Below are 21,603 nucleotides of genomic sequence, written 5' to 3'. Positions count from 1 at the left end.
AAATGAATTGCAAACTTATATTGTACAAGTATATATACAATTAAAATATAAAAATATTATTATTCAAATTAAGTTACATAAAATATATATTTTTGTACATCATAGATTTCAAAGTCTATGGAGCTTGTGTAACCTTGTTTTCAGTATTCATGTGTTCAGTAAGATTTTAACCTCAAACCAATACGTTGGTTAAATCTAACCTATATTATATTACATATTATTGTAATATTATTATATAATTATTATATTATTAATAATTATTATATTATTATATTTTAATAATTATTATATTATTAATTATTATATTATTATATTGTTTTGACGTGATGTTATTTGTAAGATATGTTTTTTGAAGAAACACATTTATGACTTGAGGATGATAATATAAAAAAAGCAACAATGAGTACATCAAGTGGTATTAGTGGTGAGAACTTAGAAATACAGGATGGGAAAGATGAAGATTTTAAGATTGATGATTATCAAAAAGAAATTGATAGTGATGATTCCTATAGTGACATTCCAGAAGCTAGTAACGATGACAATGTAAGACTAAATTAACATTTTATATTTACTTTTGTTCTACTTTTATATTAATAAATATTTAATATACTTTTAAATATATTTAAATTATATAGACAGAAGATAATCAGAACAATGTAGATAATTATCAAGAAAATGAATATGTGGGACCAGTTCTTCCTGGAGGTCATAGGTTTGACAGAAAGTTTATCTGTGTTAAATATCCTGGAAATGTTATTAATCCAGATAAAGCTATAGAAACACTAGGTGGCATTCAAAGCATTTCTACGGTATTATATTATTTTCTCATAAGGATTATAAGATAGTAATATTTATCAAATTAATAATTAACAATCCCCCTAATTAATTATATGTGTGTTAATAGGCAGTAAATACATCAAATCGACGGTTAGAATTAAGATTTAGACCAGACGATATTTTTTGTAAACCGACTTGTGGTGATAGACATAATACTAATGGTTTCCTGCTTAGAATTAGAATTAAAAAATCTAGAGTAAAGAAAGCAGAAGAAGCTGAAGCAAAACAACAAAGGAAATCATCAAGAAGTACTGTGAATGTAAATGATTCTTCGATTGGTGACAATGAAAATACTGAAAATAGTGTGGATAAAGTGAATTTACCACAGACTAGAGACAATAAAGGTCAACAAGAACAACTTATGACTGAATTAATCGATCAAGTACAAAGTTGCAGCTTTAGTACTCCCAATGATCCTGTTCCTGGTCCTTCTCATAGAGTGTATTCTGAAAATAACGAGGATTTACAGGATCAATCATTAGATACAAATGAAGTAAATATATCAAAGAACAAAAAGGATATACCACCAACATTTGATCGAAATAAATATGAAGATCTTTCTGAAGATAACGATTATACATTGCCAAAATTACAAATCTTAGGTCGAGTTGACACAGAATTTAGATTTACAAGTATGTATGGTTTAAAATGGATAAAATCAAATTTATGTAACTTTTTTCATATATCGGAAATAGAATTAAAGAACACAATATTTTTCAGGTCTTTGTGACTTTCAGTATTTACCTATGACACAAAGTAAGGAAAATCCGAAAAAGTTAGAATGTATATACCACAAGGTTTACCCCAGTAATATACCACATTATTCTTGGTTAAAGAATGATGTACCTTACTTCCTGCCACCAGCTGCGTTTAGCAGAATGGATACAGTACAGCAATATGTACCAAAGACAGAAGTTAATTCATACCCGGAAAATATAATAGGAAAGTGTCGAAAGAGAAAGATAGGATTTTCGAATTTCATTTATTTTTCAACATCAGAAGTTCCTTCTAAACCGCCAACAGGCATAGAAACCGCTATGAAAGTTAAATTCATTCAGAGTATACACTTTGAACAAATCCGTCAAATTTTTGAGGAACGACCAATTTGGTCGAAAAACGCAATAATATATAAAACTAAATTTTCTTATGAACGATTGAAAATTTTACTACCAGCAGTCGCATATTATTTTGTGACTGGTCCATGGAAAATTATGTGGGTAAAACTGGGGTATGATCCAAGAAAAGATATTTCTGCAAGAAAATACCAAACTCTGGATTACAGATTAAAATCTATGCGTAGGTATCTTAAGTATTGCTGTTATTAATATAATATTTACACTGAAAAATTGCCTTACTTACTTTGTTTTATTCAGATGGTTTAGGATCTACTGTAAAATGTAAAAGAAATTACTCAGAGTATACATTACCATACAAATCAACATCAGCTGCAAAACAGAAAACAATTGTACAAAGTGTGATTTCTAGTCGAGAGCAAAGTCCTAAAAAGGAACAAGATTTAAGTGAAGACGTGTATATCTATCGAGAAGGAATAGTACCTCCTTCGAAGCAGATGTTTTATCAGGTTTATTACAATTTTCTGATTATTACAAACTTTTAATGGTTCTATACTTCAAGTACAAAATTTCTTTCAGTATTGTGATGTTCTAGTAGATGAAATACAAGAAATGTTAGCAAAGTTACCAGATCCTTTACCTGGAATTAGGTGCGACGAAAAAAGAGGCTGGTTACCAGTAGGTTTTGATGCACAGTGTAGAGAAATTATTAACAGACAAGTTCGAGCTGTTTTAAGAAAACAAATGAACATACCTGAAGATCGTATGTATTAATATTTCTTCGTGTATATAATTTTATACTACATTTTACATTTTATATTTTATTTACAGATCCTACATCTTTACCTCGAAAACGTAAATCTGGAATTAAATTAAAGCTTAATAATCTTAGAGCTAAACAGAGAAAGAAAAAAAATGATTCTGTTTCTAGTGCAGAAGAAAGTGAGGGAAAATCTGATCAACTTGAAACCAATGTTATTGCAGTAGAAAATGAGTAAATTATGTTACATAATTGTATATGTATAAGATTTGGTAAATAAGTAGCATTTTATAAATACCTACAAATAAAGTTTATTCATAAATGTACAGAGTCTGTCTGCCAAATGTCTATTAATAAATATGTTTACATCATTAATTAACTGATACTGTAATTACAAATTAAACAGAATGTAAAATATAATTGATTTCTTTTGAAAAATGAGTGCAGGAAAAGTGCAGCGACGAGACACATTTTAATAATATTCATGAACGCTTAATAAATATTTTTAATACATGTATAACATGTATATATAATTAGTGTAACAACTTTTGTATTACGTTGCAAGAAATAATTAAGTGCCTTTGAAAAATCCTGATCACAGTTCCTCAATAATATCCAAATTTATATAAGCATTTATATGTATATGAAACTTTGTGATCCAAATAATTAAATTTATATAAATTTTATATTCGATGTAAAATATTCCATTTTTTTGCAATCCAAATGAAAGGTAATGCTTTAATGCTGATAGGGAGCTAATTCACATAAATAATATAGAATAAAATGTTCAACGATTATTTTTCATTTGTTTCCTTTTTGTTTTAACTCGTGTTTCGTCTAAGCTGCAAGAGAAACGGATAAAACAGGTGCTGATGACGCGAATTATTCATTCACGAGGCCTTTAAACGCGGATGTTGGGATTGGTACTGGCCACGTAGCTCAAAAGTTCTTCGGAATCCTCGCAGACGAATGGTTTCTGGTGATAGCAAGCCACATCGTGCCAGCTGATTCCATCCTTGTAAACGTTGTTTAGGATGGACATGCAAGACTCACTGGTGCCATTTATGTCGAATTCAGCGTTGTCCGGTTGTCTGACCTTCTTGTGTCCAGTTTGAGACCATGGATTGAAGGACCAACCTTCGGGGATTTGATTTGTTGGCGCCATCTTCTTTCTGTTGGCTGACCAGAACCAACCATAGAGGGCTTTGGGTTCAAGATCACGACGATTCTCGCAGCCTTTGAAGTCGCAGAGACGTCCAGATGTCCAGATGTAAGGAACATCGTCTATGAAAAAATAATAATTTATTAATTTTTATGAAAGAAATGATTAATACATAACTTTATTATACAGACTATGCAATTCTCTGGTATATGTTTTTTTCTGATAGGTAAAGAGCTGTAATCCTTTCCCGAAGGAAACTAATATTCAAGTGAAATCTATACTGTGAAAACTGAAAATTATGGTATAATATTTTGGGAACTTTTTTTTATTTTCAGTTTAAGTATATTCCAAGTATAATGAAATATCGAAAATTTTGCATTATTTTTCTAGAATTTTATAATTTTAGTCATAGATTTACGACTTTTGTAAAAAAGCACTTCTTTCAAAATTTCTGCTTAAATCTTCTACAGGTTAGAAAACAACATAACTTATAAAAGGTTTCCGTTTTCCTCATCCAAAGGACAACCTTCGAAAAAATAACCGCATTTTAATATCGGTAGAAATATTAACATAGACGAGTTTCAGATCATATTACTTCGTGGTAAGAGACATATGCGGTCGAAATGATTGATGCGTTCCGTGATGCAACTATGTATGTATATAAGAAGATGAGATTCCTCAGCCTCAACCCACTTAAAGATCCTTCGTTTTGCCTTGAAGATTCTGTTGTTAACTCGTTAACTCGGAGATTCTAACTTCTCGACAACGAATGGAAATTGTATCTGCACTTGCGAAAGCAATTAGTTGTATGCAAATGAGCCACAAACAAATTTCAACGCGCGCGCGCGCGCGCGCGTGTGTGTGTGTGTGCATTAAATGAATCTTTTTATTGATTCAAATATTTCATCTGTGATGGGATAATTGACCACAGCTAATAGATTAATAGATTAATAGATGATCACTAAATTCTTTCGATCCTTCTTTCTTGTTTCTCGAAATATTTGATTCAATAAAAAAAGGGGGAATTATTTTATGATATTGTTGTAATACTTTTTTACAAACATGTCTACTATAAAATTTAAATATTTTGTTCTTGTTTTTTAAGAGTTTCAAAAAAAAAAAAAAAATGAGAATAATTTTAACTACGGTGAAGTTAATTTGTGCATTTATAGAAAACTTTGAAGCACAACAAATATCCAGAATACGTATATAACATACAAAGATATATAAAATAGCTAGAATAAAATATTTACTACAATATTTAGTCGACGATACAAATCTTTATTTAAATTCTGTTTCTTTAATTATCTCCACAAGAGACACGAATTTACATAAACATACTCAGTCCACATAATAATTAATTGCGTAATTGTAAGATTCGCCTTTATGGTTTGTTGAATAACCAATAAACTCTTCTCGTCCTCGTTCCGTGAAATATCCGTTCGATCAAAATATGTATTTTCACGACATTGTTCTTGTAATAAGTAACCATAAAACTGATTAGTCTTTCACTTTCTTCAATCGTGAGGAAACACTATGGCCGAAGACGCGATGTTACAAGCCACTTAACGCGAAGTCGAAGAAGCATCGTCTCACGGCAATGGATCATTTGTTTCGAAATTTCTATGCTATCTAGCTGGCTAAAGAACGAAAGCTACGCTGGGTAATAAATTGTAAACGATCCTGACTGCTTCTGTGTTCCTTGGTACCGATTTTATCTCCGTGGTTGTAGAACTTTCTAAGCCTGACGTTAAAGAAATGGATTTATACCTTCCTACGCGTTTCTGCCGACACGTAAAATTTAATAACTATGTACATACCGTTGTATGAGATTATTATTAGGTATACTTCTCGTTTAACTTAACTACCGATTATTGCTCAAATTCATGTAATTGGCGGTGGTATTCGTTTCTTGAATCCATCCATGCCGTTTTAAGGCGAACTATGTTGAAACTCGTTACTGGATCTTATAATTTATTTCGTGCAAGCAATTGTTAATCATTTTTGTCAAAATGATTTAACTGAACGCGAAAATAAACGAAGTCGAAACGATGGTAGCTAAAACAAAAGGAAAAGTAAAATTGTCTGCTATAAAATAGATCAATTAGCAAGTTCGTTATATGAAAATCACAAGAGAGAACATAAGTACACGTTTAGCTCTAAAATAAAATAAAATGTACAAGTTACTTAGGTTTAAGGAGAGTATAAAAAATTCCTTGTTGCTGTACGTGATCTTTTGCCTGAACTTTATCCTAAAGTTTCTCTCAAAGTATTAAAAATTTTGTTTACATAAAATATAAGAATTTTATTTGACACACAAAAGTTCGAAGATCGTAGTAGAAAAGAAAACGTAAGTACTATTTGTTGATTTTCTGATTTTAATGTTGCTCCGTGACTAGATAATAGCAGTTTAATATAACAGATTTGAAAAGGAAAACGATCTATCATATGCAGACTCTTTCGAAAATAGCCGATGAGCTAGCACGACCAAACATATTGTTTCGTATCTTCAAAGTATTCGCGAGGGTTTCAAAATTTTCTAATCGAGTTCGAACCTATTCGTAATATATTTGATTTTATCTTCGTTTCAGACGTGACATACGAGAATTACTGTAATATACTTGAACTTTGCACAGCTTCTTCTTCCTTACGTCCCTGCGAATACGCGTGAAAGGATCAGAAACGTTACGAAATGAAAATCACGCGAAAGAGTGACAACAAAGAAAAAAAGCCGAAGAGAAGAGAAGAGAAGAGAAGAGAAGAGAAGAGTTAATAGCGATGCAATTAGGATATATATTGAATCCGTACGAAACAGAAGGTAAACGCGTTTCGTGTTCACGCGTGAGTCGTTCGCGAAACGTGCCTGTGCATCATGCGCTAATGAATCATTTTTATTCTCGTAATCGTTGCCTCGAGATTATTCAACTGATTGAATGGAACACCTCGTTTTTCCTCATGAATAAACAAGTACACGTCGATAGAAATTTTTTCTTCTGCGAATCGATCTTCCTCGAATCATAGCGAAAGAAATCTTTTGAAAAGTCGACTCGAATACGAAGAAATTCCAACTTAGCTTCGAAATGAATTTTTATTTTATTTGTAACGTTTCTTCCTTCTCTTTTCTCTGTATGAATATTAACGACGTTTCAATTGTACGTATATAGGTGTGTATATAGTGTATAATAACGTACATATAATAACTATACATATATGTACATAATTATTGAACTGCAGACTCATTTGAAGGTGCAGAAATGCATATAAACACGTAAAATACTTAAAATATAATATTCGAAGGCGATATTTAGCAAGTAAAACGATTTTTCAACCAGATTTCATTATTTAAATTCTATTTATAAAAGTACGAATTTCCATGAATATCCGTTAATTTAATAATCGTTAGCTATCATGATTTAGAATAGTTTAGAACACCTGACTTCATCTTTTTATTCTAAGCTTTACCTTGCGTCTTTTATTTTATAAAATATTTCAAGAATTTGTCTTAATTATCTTCTACTCGCGAAGCATCTCAAGAATTAAAATCGCTTACTTTGTTGAATGAGTCTGAAGATTAAGTTGTTCTCGTCTTGAGTTTCCATCGACACGAGGTCCATGCAGTACTCCCTGCAGATGTTCCTAGCGTCTAACCAATCCACCCTCTGGTTTGCGTGAGCCGGAACGTGCCCGCTATAGAAATAATTGTGTCCTCTGTAGTTGAATTCTCTCGGTCCTGCGAATTGGAAATAGAAAATTAATCCCCCGAATGAAAGACAAAGGTTTGTGAAGAGATCGGCTTTTATTAATTCTTATCAGATTTTTCCAGGCGACACATAAGTGTGGTAATCTCGTACGATAAATTCTAGCACTTTACGGTATCTTGACGCTTCGTTATGATCCTTTTATCAAGAAAAACAAAAAGAAGAAAAAGAAATGAACTGATACCAAGAATGTTCTTCATACTTTTTGTTAGTTGTGTTTGATATATCAAGATTTGACTACATAGAGTTGCGGATTTTTCTTCGAGAAGAAACAGAAAAAGAGAGAAAAAAAAAAAGGAAATCGTTCACGATATTCAATTATGTTTGTCGTGTATAATGTATATAAACGGCGTGGATCTGTAATCGGGGAATGTGATTATCGTCCGGTTAAATGTCAATGGTCTTACAATTTTTCACGTTACACGTTGATTATGCAGGAATGCCTCTCTCGTCGACGATTTACGACGTGCGTCTCATTATGAGAGCCTAACGTTCTGATTGCGAAAGGGTTGCTCGTATTCAACAGTAATATTACAGGCTGTTGCCTATTTCATCTATGTTCTTTCTCGAGTATCATCGATATTCTAATATTTTCAAATTAACCAATCCGTGATCTCTACGAATAATAATCAAGGCTTTCCACCAATACAATGACCAACTAACTAATAATATTAATGTGTCGACGAGTTACATTCGGATTTCTATCCCATAGATTTACGAGCCATCGCATCTATTGGTAAGCAAATCGACTGTAGTTAATTCGTATAATTTGTAAAATTTGATGTATAACTTTATCAATTTTATTACCACGTCTGTCATCGTTCTTCGAAGGAATTTATCATCATCGAATATTTATAATTCGCGACTCGAAAAGTTTTGCTAATCGTGTTACATGCATAGAGCAAGAGGGCTGGGAAACTTGTTCGAAAGCAATTTTTTCTTTCTTTTTTTGAAATTTAAGCATTCGCTTAAGTACATCGTTTATCTTGAATATCACGTAAAATCCTATAATTTACCTATAAAAGTCGAAGAGCGTTGCTGAAAAAGTCACTAGACCTCGTCGAATTATTGCCAACACTAATATCCTAAATTCTAGCTATTAAAATCGATTATGTCAGAACCTGTTATTTCAGAAGTTGCAGACACACCATAGACCAGTGCGTATGTATTATTACGTATTTACTACGCGTTTCATCGCCTGTAATGCTGCAAGGAGAGGCATGATCGATGCGCGCGAACACGGCTCCTCTTCACCGACGTGTAATCCTGTGTAATCTCATTGTTGCAAAAATAGCCGTTGAACGAGAAGAACGAAAGGGAAAGACAAGAAAAAAAAAAGAAGAATTAACTAAATTACACGTTCCTTCTGACATATCACGGAAAAGAAAAATCTCACGGTGAATGTCATGTGGCTAGTTTCTTCTGAATGATTCTCAAGCAGGAATCAATCGGTTGTTACATTGGGAATCGAGGCTACGACGCGTTCCCCTTTCAGAAACGAACGATGATTCTAATACCTCTGTTAGAACGTCGATTGCCTTAACGTCGAAGTGCTGTCGTGAGTTTTGACAAGAAGTTTCTACAAAGAGATCATGATCTCAGCGACGCCGACGTGGATAGTCGAATAAACGTAGCAGCTATCCTTGAACATTTGGCATTTAACAATTCGTGGTTCCTGAGATTCTTGCTTGACCGTAGGAAACATGGATTTTTAATTGTCGATTAACTTTCGAAACGTGTAGCTTTTTCATAGAAATATAGATTTTGTATTCTGGCAATGTATAGTTTGATCCATATCATGCAGTTTTTGTAAAATTATTATATTATAAACGAACGCATTCTTGAACATTTAGTATTTAGCATTTCTTGGTTCTTAAGATTCTTGTTCAGTTTCAGAGATGGCTCTTTCTATGTTTCGTGTATTCTTTTCTTTTTGGTGAAATTACTACTATTTTATTTACTATATACTATATTTATATTATATTTACTATACTATATTTACTATATATATTGGATTATTTACTATAAAGAAGAAGAGAAGAAGCTCTTCATTAAGTCTACGTTATATCGAACGAAAGAAGACAATTATTTCCAGCGTCAGAGTATGAGTAATTGATATGTTAATTAGATGCCTTTTGAATCACCCATTTGTAATAAGCATATTTTTAAATTCAAATATTTTCTCATCTCGTGACAGTTCGAAAGATGTATCATTTGTATTTACGTAATTTCAGGGAATTTCGTATAACTTAATTGAAATATTTCGATGACGAAACTTGTATTACGCGAATCGTTAATAAATTTTGAATTTCACCGAATTAATTTACATAATATAATAATTTGAACGTATTGCTCGGATCTGAATCGATTCTAAAGAAAACTTAATTCAGCTGATGTTATACTGCGAGAAGATTAAAAATACCACATGTAGAATTTCAAACGAGAGTTGCAAATCAGCAAGGAAATATTGAATTTTAAAGACATCTTGCCTCGAGTTTCCCTTTTTTCACGTGATTTTCTTGCGCTAAGTTGTGCGATGAATGTTGCTAACAACGAACGTAAAAACAATTACGATATCGTATACGATCAAGTCTATTGTAGGTTTCATAATATTCGAGAAATTATTTCCGCTATTTGTAACTCGAGTTTTCCTTCCTTTTAGTTTCCCAATGGCAATGAATTTGTTTCATCTATGAACAATCGAAAGAAACGTTCACCTTTGTACATTTTATTATCATCTCTATCATCTTGACGAGTGTTCCGCCTACCAACATGTTTTTCTGTGTCCACGTTTAAATTCCAATTATTTCGATTGCATCAATCGATATCGATCGAATAGACAAATTTTATTAATAATTATTTGTTGATCGAGATTAACTTCTTTAGAAGACTGATAAAAGTACTTGGCATCGTAATTATCGAATACATGTAGATACGTCATCTAACAAAATTAAAAATCATTCTATATAAAACGAATTAAATTATCAGAATTTTTGATAACGAACTTATTGCTTAGCCTAAAGCAATTGAAAGAATACCAACAAATAAGATGATAAATATTTAACACCGACATATGTATACAGCCGCAAAAAGATGATAAAACAAAGATTAAACAAAAGTGACATTAAACAAAGTGCATTTCACAAGTTGTATTTCCTTGTTTTTATACGATCGTGTGTTTGCATCTGATAGACGTTTACGAGAAAAAAGTTGGTCTCCCTCTTCGTCCTTCTTCAGTTTTCTCCTATACTCGCAATTAACGATCGTTATATCACCGTTCATTAAACATTTATGCGCCTTTAGAAACACTCGCACGTTTCACCATTGTGTCAAGGAACTTCTGACGATAATCGTTTGAATCGTCCGCGCAATTCTGTTGTTTTCGAGTCTACTTAACGGTGTTTCTGCAGCATCAGTTATATATAAAGAATCTATTCCTAAGAATATAAGATCGTAAAAAATATGCTTTTCGAATTGCATATATTACATAAAATATCGTAATTCGTAATTTGAATTTGTTGTCTTCGTTCGTTACTATCGATAATAATATTCAATATTATTCAGTGTTATTAATAATTGCTTTTCGTAAACTGATGTAATAAAGGCTCTATGATAAAATATCTTTTTCGTTGGGAGAATTATACAGGGTGGTTGGTAACTGGTGGTATACGCGGAAAGGGGGTGATTCTACGCGAAAAAAGAAGTCGAAAATATAGAATAAAAAATTTAAAAATTTAAAAATTTTTAAAGTTAAAAAAATAACGTCAATCGAGACAACGATCTACGGTGAGATCCGTTATAACGAGATGCGATAAAGTGCACGCGTACCGAGCGAAAATTCAAAGTCGATTTTCTCGAAAACAAAGCCTCAAACGAAAAATTTTTATTCTATATTTTCGACTTCTTTTTTCGCGTAGAATCATCCCCTTTCCGCTTGTACCACCAGTTATCAACCACCCTGTATATCAAATTATTTCGTTCTTTCGAACGTACTGCGTATGAATACAGATAGATGTAAATATATGGTTTTATTATTTATTTCAAAATGGATTTCTTAAAAAATCCAGAATATCGCTTCTGATCTGATTTTTAATATTATAAGCCTATTTTCCAAACATCTTATACAAGATGTAATTTTTAGAATTCTGTCTCCTTTGTTACGTACTGAAAAGACCATTAGTCAAACGCAAGAAGCGGTTTGTACAACGTTTCATTCATTGTCTAAGGCTAAGCACCTTAATGCATTAACATCCTCGTCATTACCATCATCAGTAGAATGGTAACTCACAAAATTAATTATGACCTTTCTACAGTAAAAATGTATGTGAGAATGAATGGTCTTGCTGAGTAAAGTTGAACGTTAGTTGTTCAAAGTTAATAACTCTGAAACACAATGTTAGTTCGTATAATAGCGAATCGCAATGGTAGATTGGGAAAGATCTAATGATTGATGAACGTAATCTTTCATAGCAAGTGAAGTTAATCAGAATACTACAGCAGTATACTGTTCATACATTAAGAGAAAAATGTAAAGCCGGAACTTCGTTCTAAGGCAATAGGCGAGAAGTGTGTGTAATAAATAACAAATAAATAATATTATTCTAAGGGGTCTAGAATTGAAAATATCCATCGTGAGGTTTTCATGAGAACGTTAATTAAATGTTTGAGTAAAAAAATAATTAAAAGAAGCAGAAGATTTGGCAGGGAAATCTGGTTCCCAAATTTTTCACTATTTGTATATCTTTTTTTGATAAATCTTTAAAGTGGTAAAATATACGAATGACATTAAAAAATATGTATCGTCATCGCAGTACATGCGACTATCCGTTTAATAATAGAAAACAGATTTATATCATTTGGTTGTCAATCATACGCAAGTAAATAGCCAATTTAGGGCGGAGAAAGCGGAATTTATTAATCGAGGGACAGTAGAAATCTGTTATTTTTTACGCCCACTTCCGCCATCACTTATCGATCATATTTGCATGCCAAGTCTTTTGTTCGACACCAATACGATTTACGTTGCTCTTCAAACAGGTATTTTTTTTCTTTTATCTATGTAAAAACTTGTATCTATTTAATTTCTCTTTCTTTTTTATTTTTTTTTTTTTTTTTGATCAGATAACAGCAACGAAGAAGATAATATTTTCAAAAATACTAAAAGATATGTTTTAACGCGATAAAATTTTAATAAAGGAGACGACATTGTACACGGTTTGTCTGTATCGAATTTTATCTTGCGTAACGTTTAGAATTCGCAATAATTGCATCAGATCAAACACGATTCAACATAGCTATTTCAAAATAACATTTAAACGATCGGTAACATCTACGATTTCATGACAAGCTATACACGACTAACTGTGCTATTTGCCTCCTTCGGAATATTTATCCATGGGATTATAAAAAGAAAAAAAAGAAGAAGAAAAATGACGAAAGAATAATATGAATGACAGCAAGAGGCTTCTTGTAATATTTTTAAAGTGGTTCTTGACATACGAGGAACTCCAATGGAATGGAAAGCTCTCACTTTCACGTGTCACGACCTGCACGTGTTTCACGGCAGAGTCACCTAAACGTTTCCAGAAACGTATAATTTATGCCAATGAAATGGTTAATATTTACGGATCGTATTTGAGCGTGACGCGCCATTTCTTGAAAAGGAGAAAAGAAAGCACGTTGGACACGCGTCGTTTTCAAATAAACGTACTTAACGAATTCGATACGAAGGATTTTATGCGTATAGCGAATATCTTATATTTATGATTTTACAGTTGTTAATGAAACAATTGAATAAATTTTGCGATTTTTCTAGAAGAAGAAAATTGACACGGTCAGAAAAGGCTCGGGATACTGAATTTTTCCAAACAAAAACAACACAAAAAGGTATAATATTCTTATAACAATTCTTTGTAAATGACTTTGTGAAGAAAATACGAACGAAGAAGGAAGAGTTAGGAGATTTGAAAAATTAATTTTGGAAATGTTAATCAACTAAAATGCAAGTAGGATGTATAAAACAGTACTTGTAACAAATTTATAATTGTAAAAATGCAATTTTTCAATTTCAATTTATTTATGGAGAAGGTATTGCACTAAGTGAGAAATTAACTTGTCATCCAAATTTCTAATATTTTAGATTTAACATTTCAACACACTGTTAACTATGAATTAAACATTTTCATAATCTATGCGCAATCGAATCTCATAAATAAGTGGTGAACATTGGATATAAAAGTTGTTTTGATCGAAGGTGCGAGGAAAACGAAAGCCAAGCCGGAGGTGAAACTTTTTCTTCATAATTCGACTTAATGGGTGGAGATTACTTGAGATTCGATTCGTTCAGCGACAGAGAATAACAGATTTCCTTTTTCTTCAGCTTCTTCTGCAGCTATAACCAATCGGACGTGTAACTTTGTTCGAAAATAAATTGATAAACGATGCGTGCAATACGACATTGTAATTTATCATGGTTTGCTGCTATATTATTTATTCGATCGGATACGCTGTTATTTGGGGTTGAATAAAGGTCGAGTAAAGGTCAAACTTTTGTGCTCCTTGAAAATATTACGTAAATGTATAAAGTTACTGTTTTGTTATACTTTGCATAATAAAAGATAATTCTATAGAAATAGTACTTTCCTTTATTTTTATAATCTTATAATTGTTATATTTGCATCGATATAAAAATCTAACGTACCATCAAAAATTAACGTACGCATGGAATATTAAAAATTTGGAAACTTTCGTACAATATCGAAAATTTGGAAACTTTCTAGAAAAGAAATTTCTACTCGTGAAATATCTAAAATTTTGAAATTTTTGTATAAAAGGATTTACAGCGATTAAAAAAAGTTATTCGTTTCTTGGAAAAGTGTAAAATAACAGAAACTTTGTATCTTTGTGAGCAACTTTTAAAATAATCAGCTTCATCGACGAGGAAAAATAGAAATATCCCATGTGAATTCACCGAATTGGACATTTTACTGGAAACCAGGATCAGCGTGAAGAAAGACGTGAACTATCGTTAAAGAGCGGTCATTATACGCGGGCATAACGAGCAACAGTGAAATTATCTCTGTGGCATGTTGTTGTTTCGTTTCGCAACAATTCTTGACATTTTCATAGCGGCAGAGCATCGGCCTTTTGTGAGCTTGTCAGTTGGACAATCTTACCAGCTACAATATTACGACACCTGATTGGTCAGCCGTACTGTCATAAGATAATTTAACGACAATTTGTTAGCTGCGGACCAGTAATGTTTCATAATTTTGATTAAGAACCACTTTAATCATCAGACTCCTCGGTTGTGTTTAACGATTCAACTTTTAATTCCCAGTCCGATTAAAGAGCATTTTACACTGTAAGGGCAATGTACAGAGACTTATAAATTAAAAATTTGTTATATTCTGTAAGAATGACAATTTCTTATAGGGGCACGATTGTTATGTGTGTTATGTCTTTTTTTCTCTTTTCAAAATTATTTCATACGTTTACATTGTTTTTACTTTTTGTTTTAATTAAAAATTTATGGTCGCATACAGCATCCAAAGTTATCAATAACCACTGCGAGAATAGCTTTGTTTCTTTAAAAAGAAATGTGTTACACGTGTTATATTAACCACATACTTTACAAATGTTTACTATCAAATCTACCAAATCAGCCAAAATGTCTGATTGAAGATTGTATATTTTTGGAATTATTAAAAAGAGCAAGTAACGTTAAGTTTCGTTAATTATTAATCAATATTAAATTCTCACAGCTAAATGACCTATTGCTCGAGATGATTTCATCGATGTAGCACGTGACTCGAGTCTCTTATTGTTACTAACTTGGAAAGTGGATGCAACTGTAGATAATCGAACATTCCAGTCCAACATTATTATAATCTAACATTACGACACTGATACCTTTCACGTGATTAAATACCGTGGAAATAGGATTACTACGAAATTTCGATCGATATGATCATAAGGGAATAATAACAACCAATACACGTCAAATTAGTCTGTTTGTAGTAAAGTATTTCTAATGTTAAATAACGTGTATTGGAAATGTTATTTAATCAACCAAGGTAACTCGACGTTTTTAACATTGTACTTGTCGCGAGACGTATTAAAATGGTAATAAAATGGAAATTAAATAAAAATGAAAAACTCGCATTTAGTACAGAATAGAAATAAAAATATAACGAAGAATGAACATTTTTACATAATAACGATAAATATATACACGGTGCCGATATGCGTACTTTGACAATATTTAAATGTTAATACATACATAGATGCATGGATACTTTGGCTCGATAATTTGCATTATCTGTTACATCCAATCAAGAGCAAGTGTCAGTGATCATACAGATGAAAAGTTGTAGCAAATTTTATGTCCCATAAAAATTGCCAGTTGGTGAGATATAGCTAACCTCCTTGTAAATGTGTGTATATATATATATAAGCAATGGAGATTGAGATGGAGAAAGTGGATTGTATATTCTCCAAACAGATTTTTCATTCGAGATAAAAAAACGAGATGTACATTCCACTTTCGTTCCTGCTGGTTATCTTTGAAACAGATTACTAGGAACAGTAAAACATAAATTTCTATATGACATTGAAAGATCATTTCAATGAGTAAAATCTGCAGATAGGCCTCAAGTTCCAACCATAAAAAGATTATGACAAATATACAGGGTGGTTGGTAACTGGTGGTACAAGCGGAAAGGGAGTGATTCTACGCGAAAAAAGAAGTCGAAAATATAGAATAAAAATTTTTCGTTTGAGGCTTTGTTTTCGAGAAAATCAACTTTGAATTTTCGTTCGGTACGCGTGCACTTTATCGCGTCTCGTTATAACGGATCTCACTGTAGATCGTTGTCTCGATGGAAAAATTAAAAAAACAAAAATTTTTTATTCTATATTTTCGACTTCTTTTTTCGCGTAGAATCACCCCCTTTCCGCTTGTACCACCAGTTACCAACCACCCTATATAATTACATATAAAACACGCAATTTATAAAAGTTTCCTAAAATTTTTCCCATCAGTGATTTAGTATAATGTATAAATTGTAAAAAACGGATTACCGGTAGCTGATGTTACACAGTTTTGCATTGAACGAATAATTTGCGGGAAACTAGTCAAAACAAAGCCGACGAAACATCCTGTTCAAGATTATGCAACTAGTCCGTCGCGTCGGCTCTTGTTGACCCCGAATCGGTGTCTCTCCCTTAACTTCGTTTCGTTACACGTCCTCTCGCTAATTATCGCGGCGCGATTGCGAGACGTCTGCCGGTTTCTTGATTTTGTATCCTAACCGTGAGAAAGTGCATCGAACGCAAACGAAAGGAGACGAAACGCTACTCTCGCATTGTGCGATCTGTTAACGAGTTACCAACCAATTACAGACTCGCCTGCGCTAGACCTTGTCTGAATAAAGTCCAAGTGATTCTAAATAATTTCAAATAAGAAAAATGTACCTAAATTATGAGAAAGTCTTTACAGACCAGTAACTTATGAATTTTTAGGATATCTATACTTTTATGAAGGATTATTTATAAAGATTATAAATAATCTGAAACCATTATGGATTAAGTAATGAAATAGTGAATAAAAAATATATAAACGTAATATTAATGTACAGTAATGATTTGAAAATCTAAAGGTGCACAAATTTTCACGCTTGAAAATGAAATATTGTGTTAGCGTAACGTTCGTCTTTAATGAATTAAGATAAAAATATGTAAATAACAAGTATCTGTTATTGTATTGTGTGTATACGTCTAATATATTAGTAAATTGGTATTATACTCATATCACAAATGAAAGCAAGTATTAATTACATGTAGACAAATATGGTTAGGTTAACCTTTAGGTGGATGTACATAGCGTTAAAATAAAAAAAGAAATTTAATTATCCAGGTATTATAATCAGAAGAGAATAATCTGATATACACATGTTTGCACAATAGACGAATGCTGTTTTAGGTTGAAAAATATACGATCGTGAGATTGCGCGAGAGTTTTGTCGGCATGTATCGGGCCGGTTTAACCTCAATTTCTTTTAGTTGCCGGAGAACGTGCCGGGGCATCTAAATGCCCCGGATTCACGGAAGAGGATTGTGTTTTGTCCGTCGTTAACATTGTCGCGGATATGTTTTGAAATCGTGATGAGAAATGTTAAACTTTGAGACAATGATCAATACAATTAAAATGAAATTTTATGATGTCCAAAGAATTTGTTTAGCTTATCATTCGGAATTTAGAATTTTTCTTTATTTTCACATTCTTTTCTAGTACATTTACAGTTTGTTTGATGAATAAATTGACTTTTACGTTATGTTTTAGTAGTTTCATTTTAAAATTTGACTTATAATTAGAAACTAAGTTTCAAAGAGATTTATTCGTACGAAATATCAAGAAAAAATATGATCCTAGCGTTTTAGCTACAAAGAGAGCCGAAAGTTCAAAACGAAAAATTTACTCACGGTTTGCACATTTCTGCGGTACAGGAAGAGACAGGAATCTTCCTGGTCTGTTGCTTTGTGGCCGAATTTCGTTTATTGCTGGTTGGGCGTACACTAACGCCGCGAAGAATAACACGGCCAGCGGCGCCAACATCATCTGAAAAACAAATTAACAATTGAAAAAAATAATAAATTAAACAAAGATTAATATACACTGTTTATAAAATTACTTTTAAGAAATATAATTGTACCTGTACTTTCATTTTAATTTATTCATTGAAGACGCTAATTAAAATACTACAATCGATATAATTTGGAATATAATTTTGGAAACAAAGGGGACGATATCATCTATATAAATAATAAATAACATAACAGACAAAGATTAAAGAAATCTATTACAAAATGACGAAAAGTGTTCCAAAATTACATATTTCATGAAGTAATTCAAACCCTTTAATTTCTTATGCAAATTGAAATCGGAATCTCTTAACACATACTACATACTACTTCGACAGAAACATCCTCGTATACATCAATGACAACAGGATGATCTATCGCACCATCTTTCAGTTCAGCATTCGAGCCAACCAGCATCAATATGATCCTATAAGATCGAAGGATCGAAGCGATGGAAAGTTAATTATAATTTTAAAACACCTTGTCGTAGACATATGCAATTGTCGTTCACATCGTGACCAAAAACCGGTGAGAGTTTTGTTGGTTAAAAGTGACACGAAGATAAGGTCGTGATTCCGTATATACCTATTAATACCTATGTTTAGTTTCTATAAGTCAACAAAGAGAGTTTCACTCGGGGAGTGCCAATTTTGTTGAAAGACGAACGTTTTGCACGTGACTTTTTTACGGATAGATAGTAGTATCGCCACTGTCTTACGTGCCAACTGTTACATGTAGTGATCCGGTAATTGGCGGGGACTTTTTCGTTGTAAGCCTGGCTAACGACCGAACGTTCCCTTGTACGGTCGAACGTAATGATTTTCGACGCGTCGAGAGTCGCTTCATCGCTTCCTCCAAGAAAAATGAGATAACGCGTGAAGCAAGAATCTTCTTATGTAATAGGGGATAAAAGAAATTGCACAATTGATGTAAAATTCGCAAAAAGCGAATTGAAGACTGTAGTTTGTATACGATTCTTGTAGTTCATATTGCGATGGATCATTTAGAAACTAGATAAAGGAAAAAATTAAATTTTTATAGAGATATTCTTAGATATCAGTTCTTTCTGTTTATTATTTTGACTTTAATAAAGTGACGCATAATTAAATGCATATAATTCGTTAATTTATATATCTAGCTTATCATAAGACTCTGTTATATTTTTTTTCATTGTTGTACTAATACTATTAATGTTAATATTAATAGTAAATATTAAAGAGAGACTAAATTTTCTTTTTATCATTATTTATGAATGACTTTGATCAGTGATCTTTATCATTTAACAGAACAATAATAAATTAATATATAATAATAAATTAAATTGAACAATAATAAATAAATTATATGTTATAGTACTCACTGATAATTTTTGGATAAAAAATAAAAAGTACGAAACTTTCTTGTTTGTATCAAAGATGTAAACCACAAAGCAACCGTATACTCATTTCTACCTAAATAATATTAATTATCAGATCTGTTACCTTTTTCATTTTCATCGTTATCACATTTTCCCAGAAGACTATATAGTCTGGATACAATGAAAAATCTCCATTCATTCATAAAAATTTATTTTCTTAAATGTTACTTTTAAATTTACTAATGTTTTACTAACTACAATAAATTTAGAATTTCTCCTTTTAAATGTCATCAAATAATCTTGCATTTTTATTTCACCTTAATTTTACTTTAAAAACATTAAACACTTAAAATGTTATTATTCAAAAAGGCCTTATTTTTGTCTATGCAAACGTTTCAAGCAACTTCCATAAAAATCCAATCGAACAAGAACTTACAACCTATACACGAAACCATTACCATCCTCATTGAATTAATTTATCGGTAGTATTCGTCACGCAGAAGCGTGCATTATTCAAGCCTGCGATACTCTACGAGATGTAGGTATATACATACATACATATATACATATATTACATATTCAGTTTGTTGCACTTTTTCTATTTTTATTTTTTCCCGCTTTCGTTTAGCACTTTGCGATTGGTATTCCGTAGATGACTTTAAAAAAATCGTGAGAACTGGAATTCCAAAAAATGAAAGGAAAATAAAACGATACGAGCTCACGCACAGGTATACGTATACTTTTTTTTCTTTTCCTTTTCTGATCATTTCGAAACACTCACCTTGTCTCACTTGTCTTTCTTTTTCCGGTTTATTTCTCGGATTAAAACGGGATGGACGACGAGATCGACGATTAAAGAAACGTGCTCACTGATAGGGTTATGAAGAGACAGGCACCTTCACCGTCGATTATATAGAAATAGTCCCCACCATCTCGTAGATTCATCCCACCCTGGGCTACAAGGACCCATCGAGACTCTTCTTAGCTCGACCTTAGTCATAATTGGCGTAATAATCGAGGGTTAGGTTTTTCGTGATTTTCACGTGCTTTCGTCGCGTTTATTGTTTGAGAAGGTAGGTTAGAATTGAAAAATATCTTTTTAGATACGTTTATGTTACTATATGTTTTCTTTGTTTTTCTGGTGTTAGTAAGTTGGAGTGGATCGGTATTGGTAATTGGTATTCGTGTAACCCGGAAGTCTGAAGGCATAGTTTCTACGAGCTATTTGAATGGTATTTGTTAAGAGAATATGTCGATACAGGTTACAGGTAAGAGAGAATACATTAATTTTGGAGATAAATTTTTGGTTATGATCATATTTGTAGTTTCAATAGTAGATAAATTTAAAGCTAGACTGCACGAAGAAATTAATTTTAATAGAATGTATATGAAAAATGTTAAACTACTTTTTATCTTATGTTCCAAAATGCTTTTTCCTTTAATATCCTTGTTAGTCACATAAATCACTGAAATGGACAAAAAATACTATTTATCTAAAATTCAAAATTTTGAGAATGATATTTATGTAGAATAAAACGTGACAATATCCAATTTCTTTATGTCTCACCTTTTTAATGAACAAGTTAAGGTTAATAATCTTTTTATTAACATTGCTGAGACAGTCAACGTTGCAACTAAAATAATATTTATTCGATATCTCTAAATTTATTTATATTGTAATGTTTAATGCGTTATTAGGGTTATTTTAGACAATTGTAAAATTTAGTAGGACAAACAACAAGATTAATATTTCTGTGGTTTCCTGGCCAATGGTTAGGCGTGAGTCGATAATTGACTCTCGACCCAGAAGAAACGTATTTTCCCTGCATTCCATCACATTTACAAGTAAATGCATTTTCGCTTGTTCGCGTAAATATTCTATGTAACATGCAAACATCGCCTGCAAGCTTTCCTTTTCGCTTAAGTCGTCATATTATCCGTGAAAAATACGCGATAGATTGCTCTTTGTTTCGCTTCAGGTGTGAATTTGAGTTGTTTCTGAGTTGAATTTGATT

General features: G+C 32.0%; 2 protein-coding genes across 2 annotated transcripts; one reads left to right on the top strand and one right to left on the bottom strand.

The window, feature by feature from the left end:
- The first annotated feature begins 368 nt into the window (after positions 1–368).
- l(2)37Cd (general transcription factor IIIC subunit l(2)37Cd) lies at positions 369–2,989 on the top strand. The gene is made up of 7 exons (XM_069109238.1): positions 369–543; positions 636–809; positions 905–1,469; positions 1,558–2,133; positions 2,211–2,419; positions 2,490–2,673; positions 2,742–2,989. Exons 1-7 carry the CDS (start codon positions 400–402, stop codon positions 2,906–2,908), a joined length of 2,019 nt encoding a protein of 672 aa, XP_068965339.1. The 5' UTR covers positions 369–399; the 3' UTR covers positions 2,909–2,989.
- slf (C-type lectin domain-containing protein slf) lies at positions 2,966–20,478 on the bottom strand. The gene is made up of 4 exons (XM_069109239.1): positions 20,370–20,478; positions 18,073–18,208; positions 7,383–7,562; positions 2,966–3,954 (listed from the first exon to the last, which is right to left on the bottom strand). The coding sequence occupies exons 2-4, from the start codon at positions 18,206–18,208 to the stop codon at positions 3,572–3,574; spliced, it is 699 nt and encodes a 232-aa protein (XP_068965340.1). The 5' UTR covers positions 20,370–20,478; the 3' UTR covers positions 2,966–3,571.
- Between the last annotated feature and the right edge of the window lie 1,125 nt (positions 20,479–21,603).

This window comes from Bombus flavifrons, chromosome 3, assembly GCF_040668555.2.
Source record: "Bombus flavifrons isolate JBK064 chromosome 3, iyBomFlav1_principal, whole genome shotgun sequence".
Taxonomy (NCBI): Eukaryota; Metazoa; Arthropoda; class Insecta; order Hymenoptera; family Apidae; genus Bombus; species Bombus flavifrons.
The sequence above is the reverse complement of the archived record's forward strand: the minus strand, read 5'-3'. Positions and strand labels throughout refer to the sequence as shown.

Bases quoted from the DNA above. Each gene is read 5' to 3' on its own strand.
- slf (XM_069109239.1), bottom strand. From the start codon at position 18,208: ATGATGTTGGCGCCGCTGGCCGTGTTATTCTTCGCGGCGTTAGTGTAC. The intron at 7,563-18,072 runs GTGAGTAAATTT...TCCAATTCGCAG, and splicing joins ACCGCAGAAATGTGCAAACC to GACCGAGAGAATTCAACTAC. The intron at 3,955-7,382 runs GTAAGCGATTTT...ATTTTTTCATAG, and splicing joins CTTCAGACTCATTCAACAAA to ACGATGTTCCTTACATCTGG.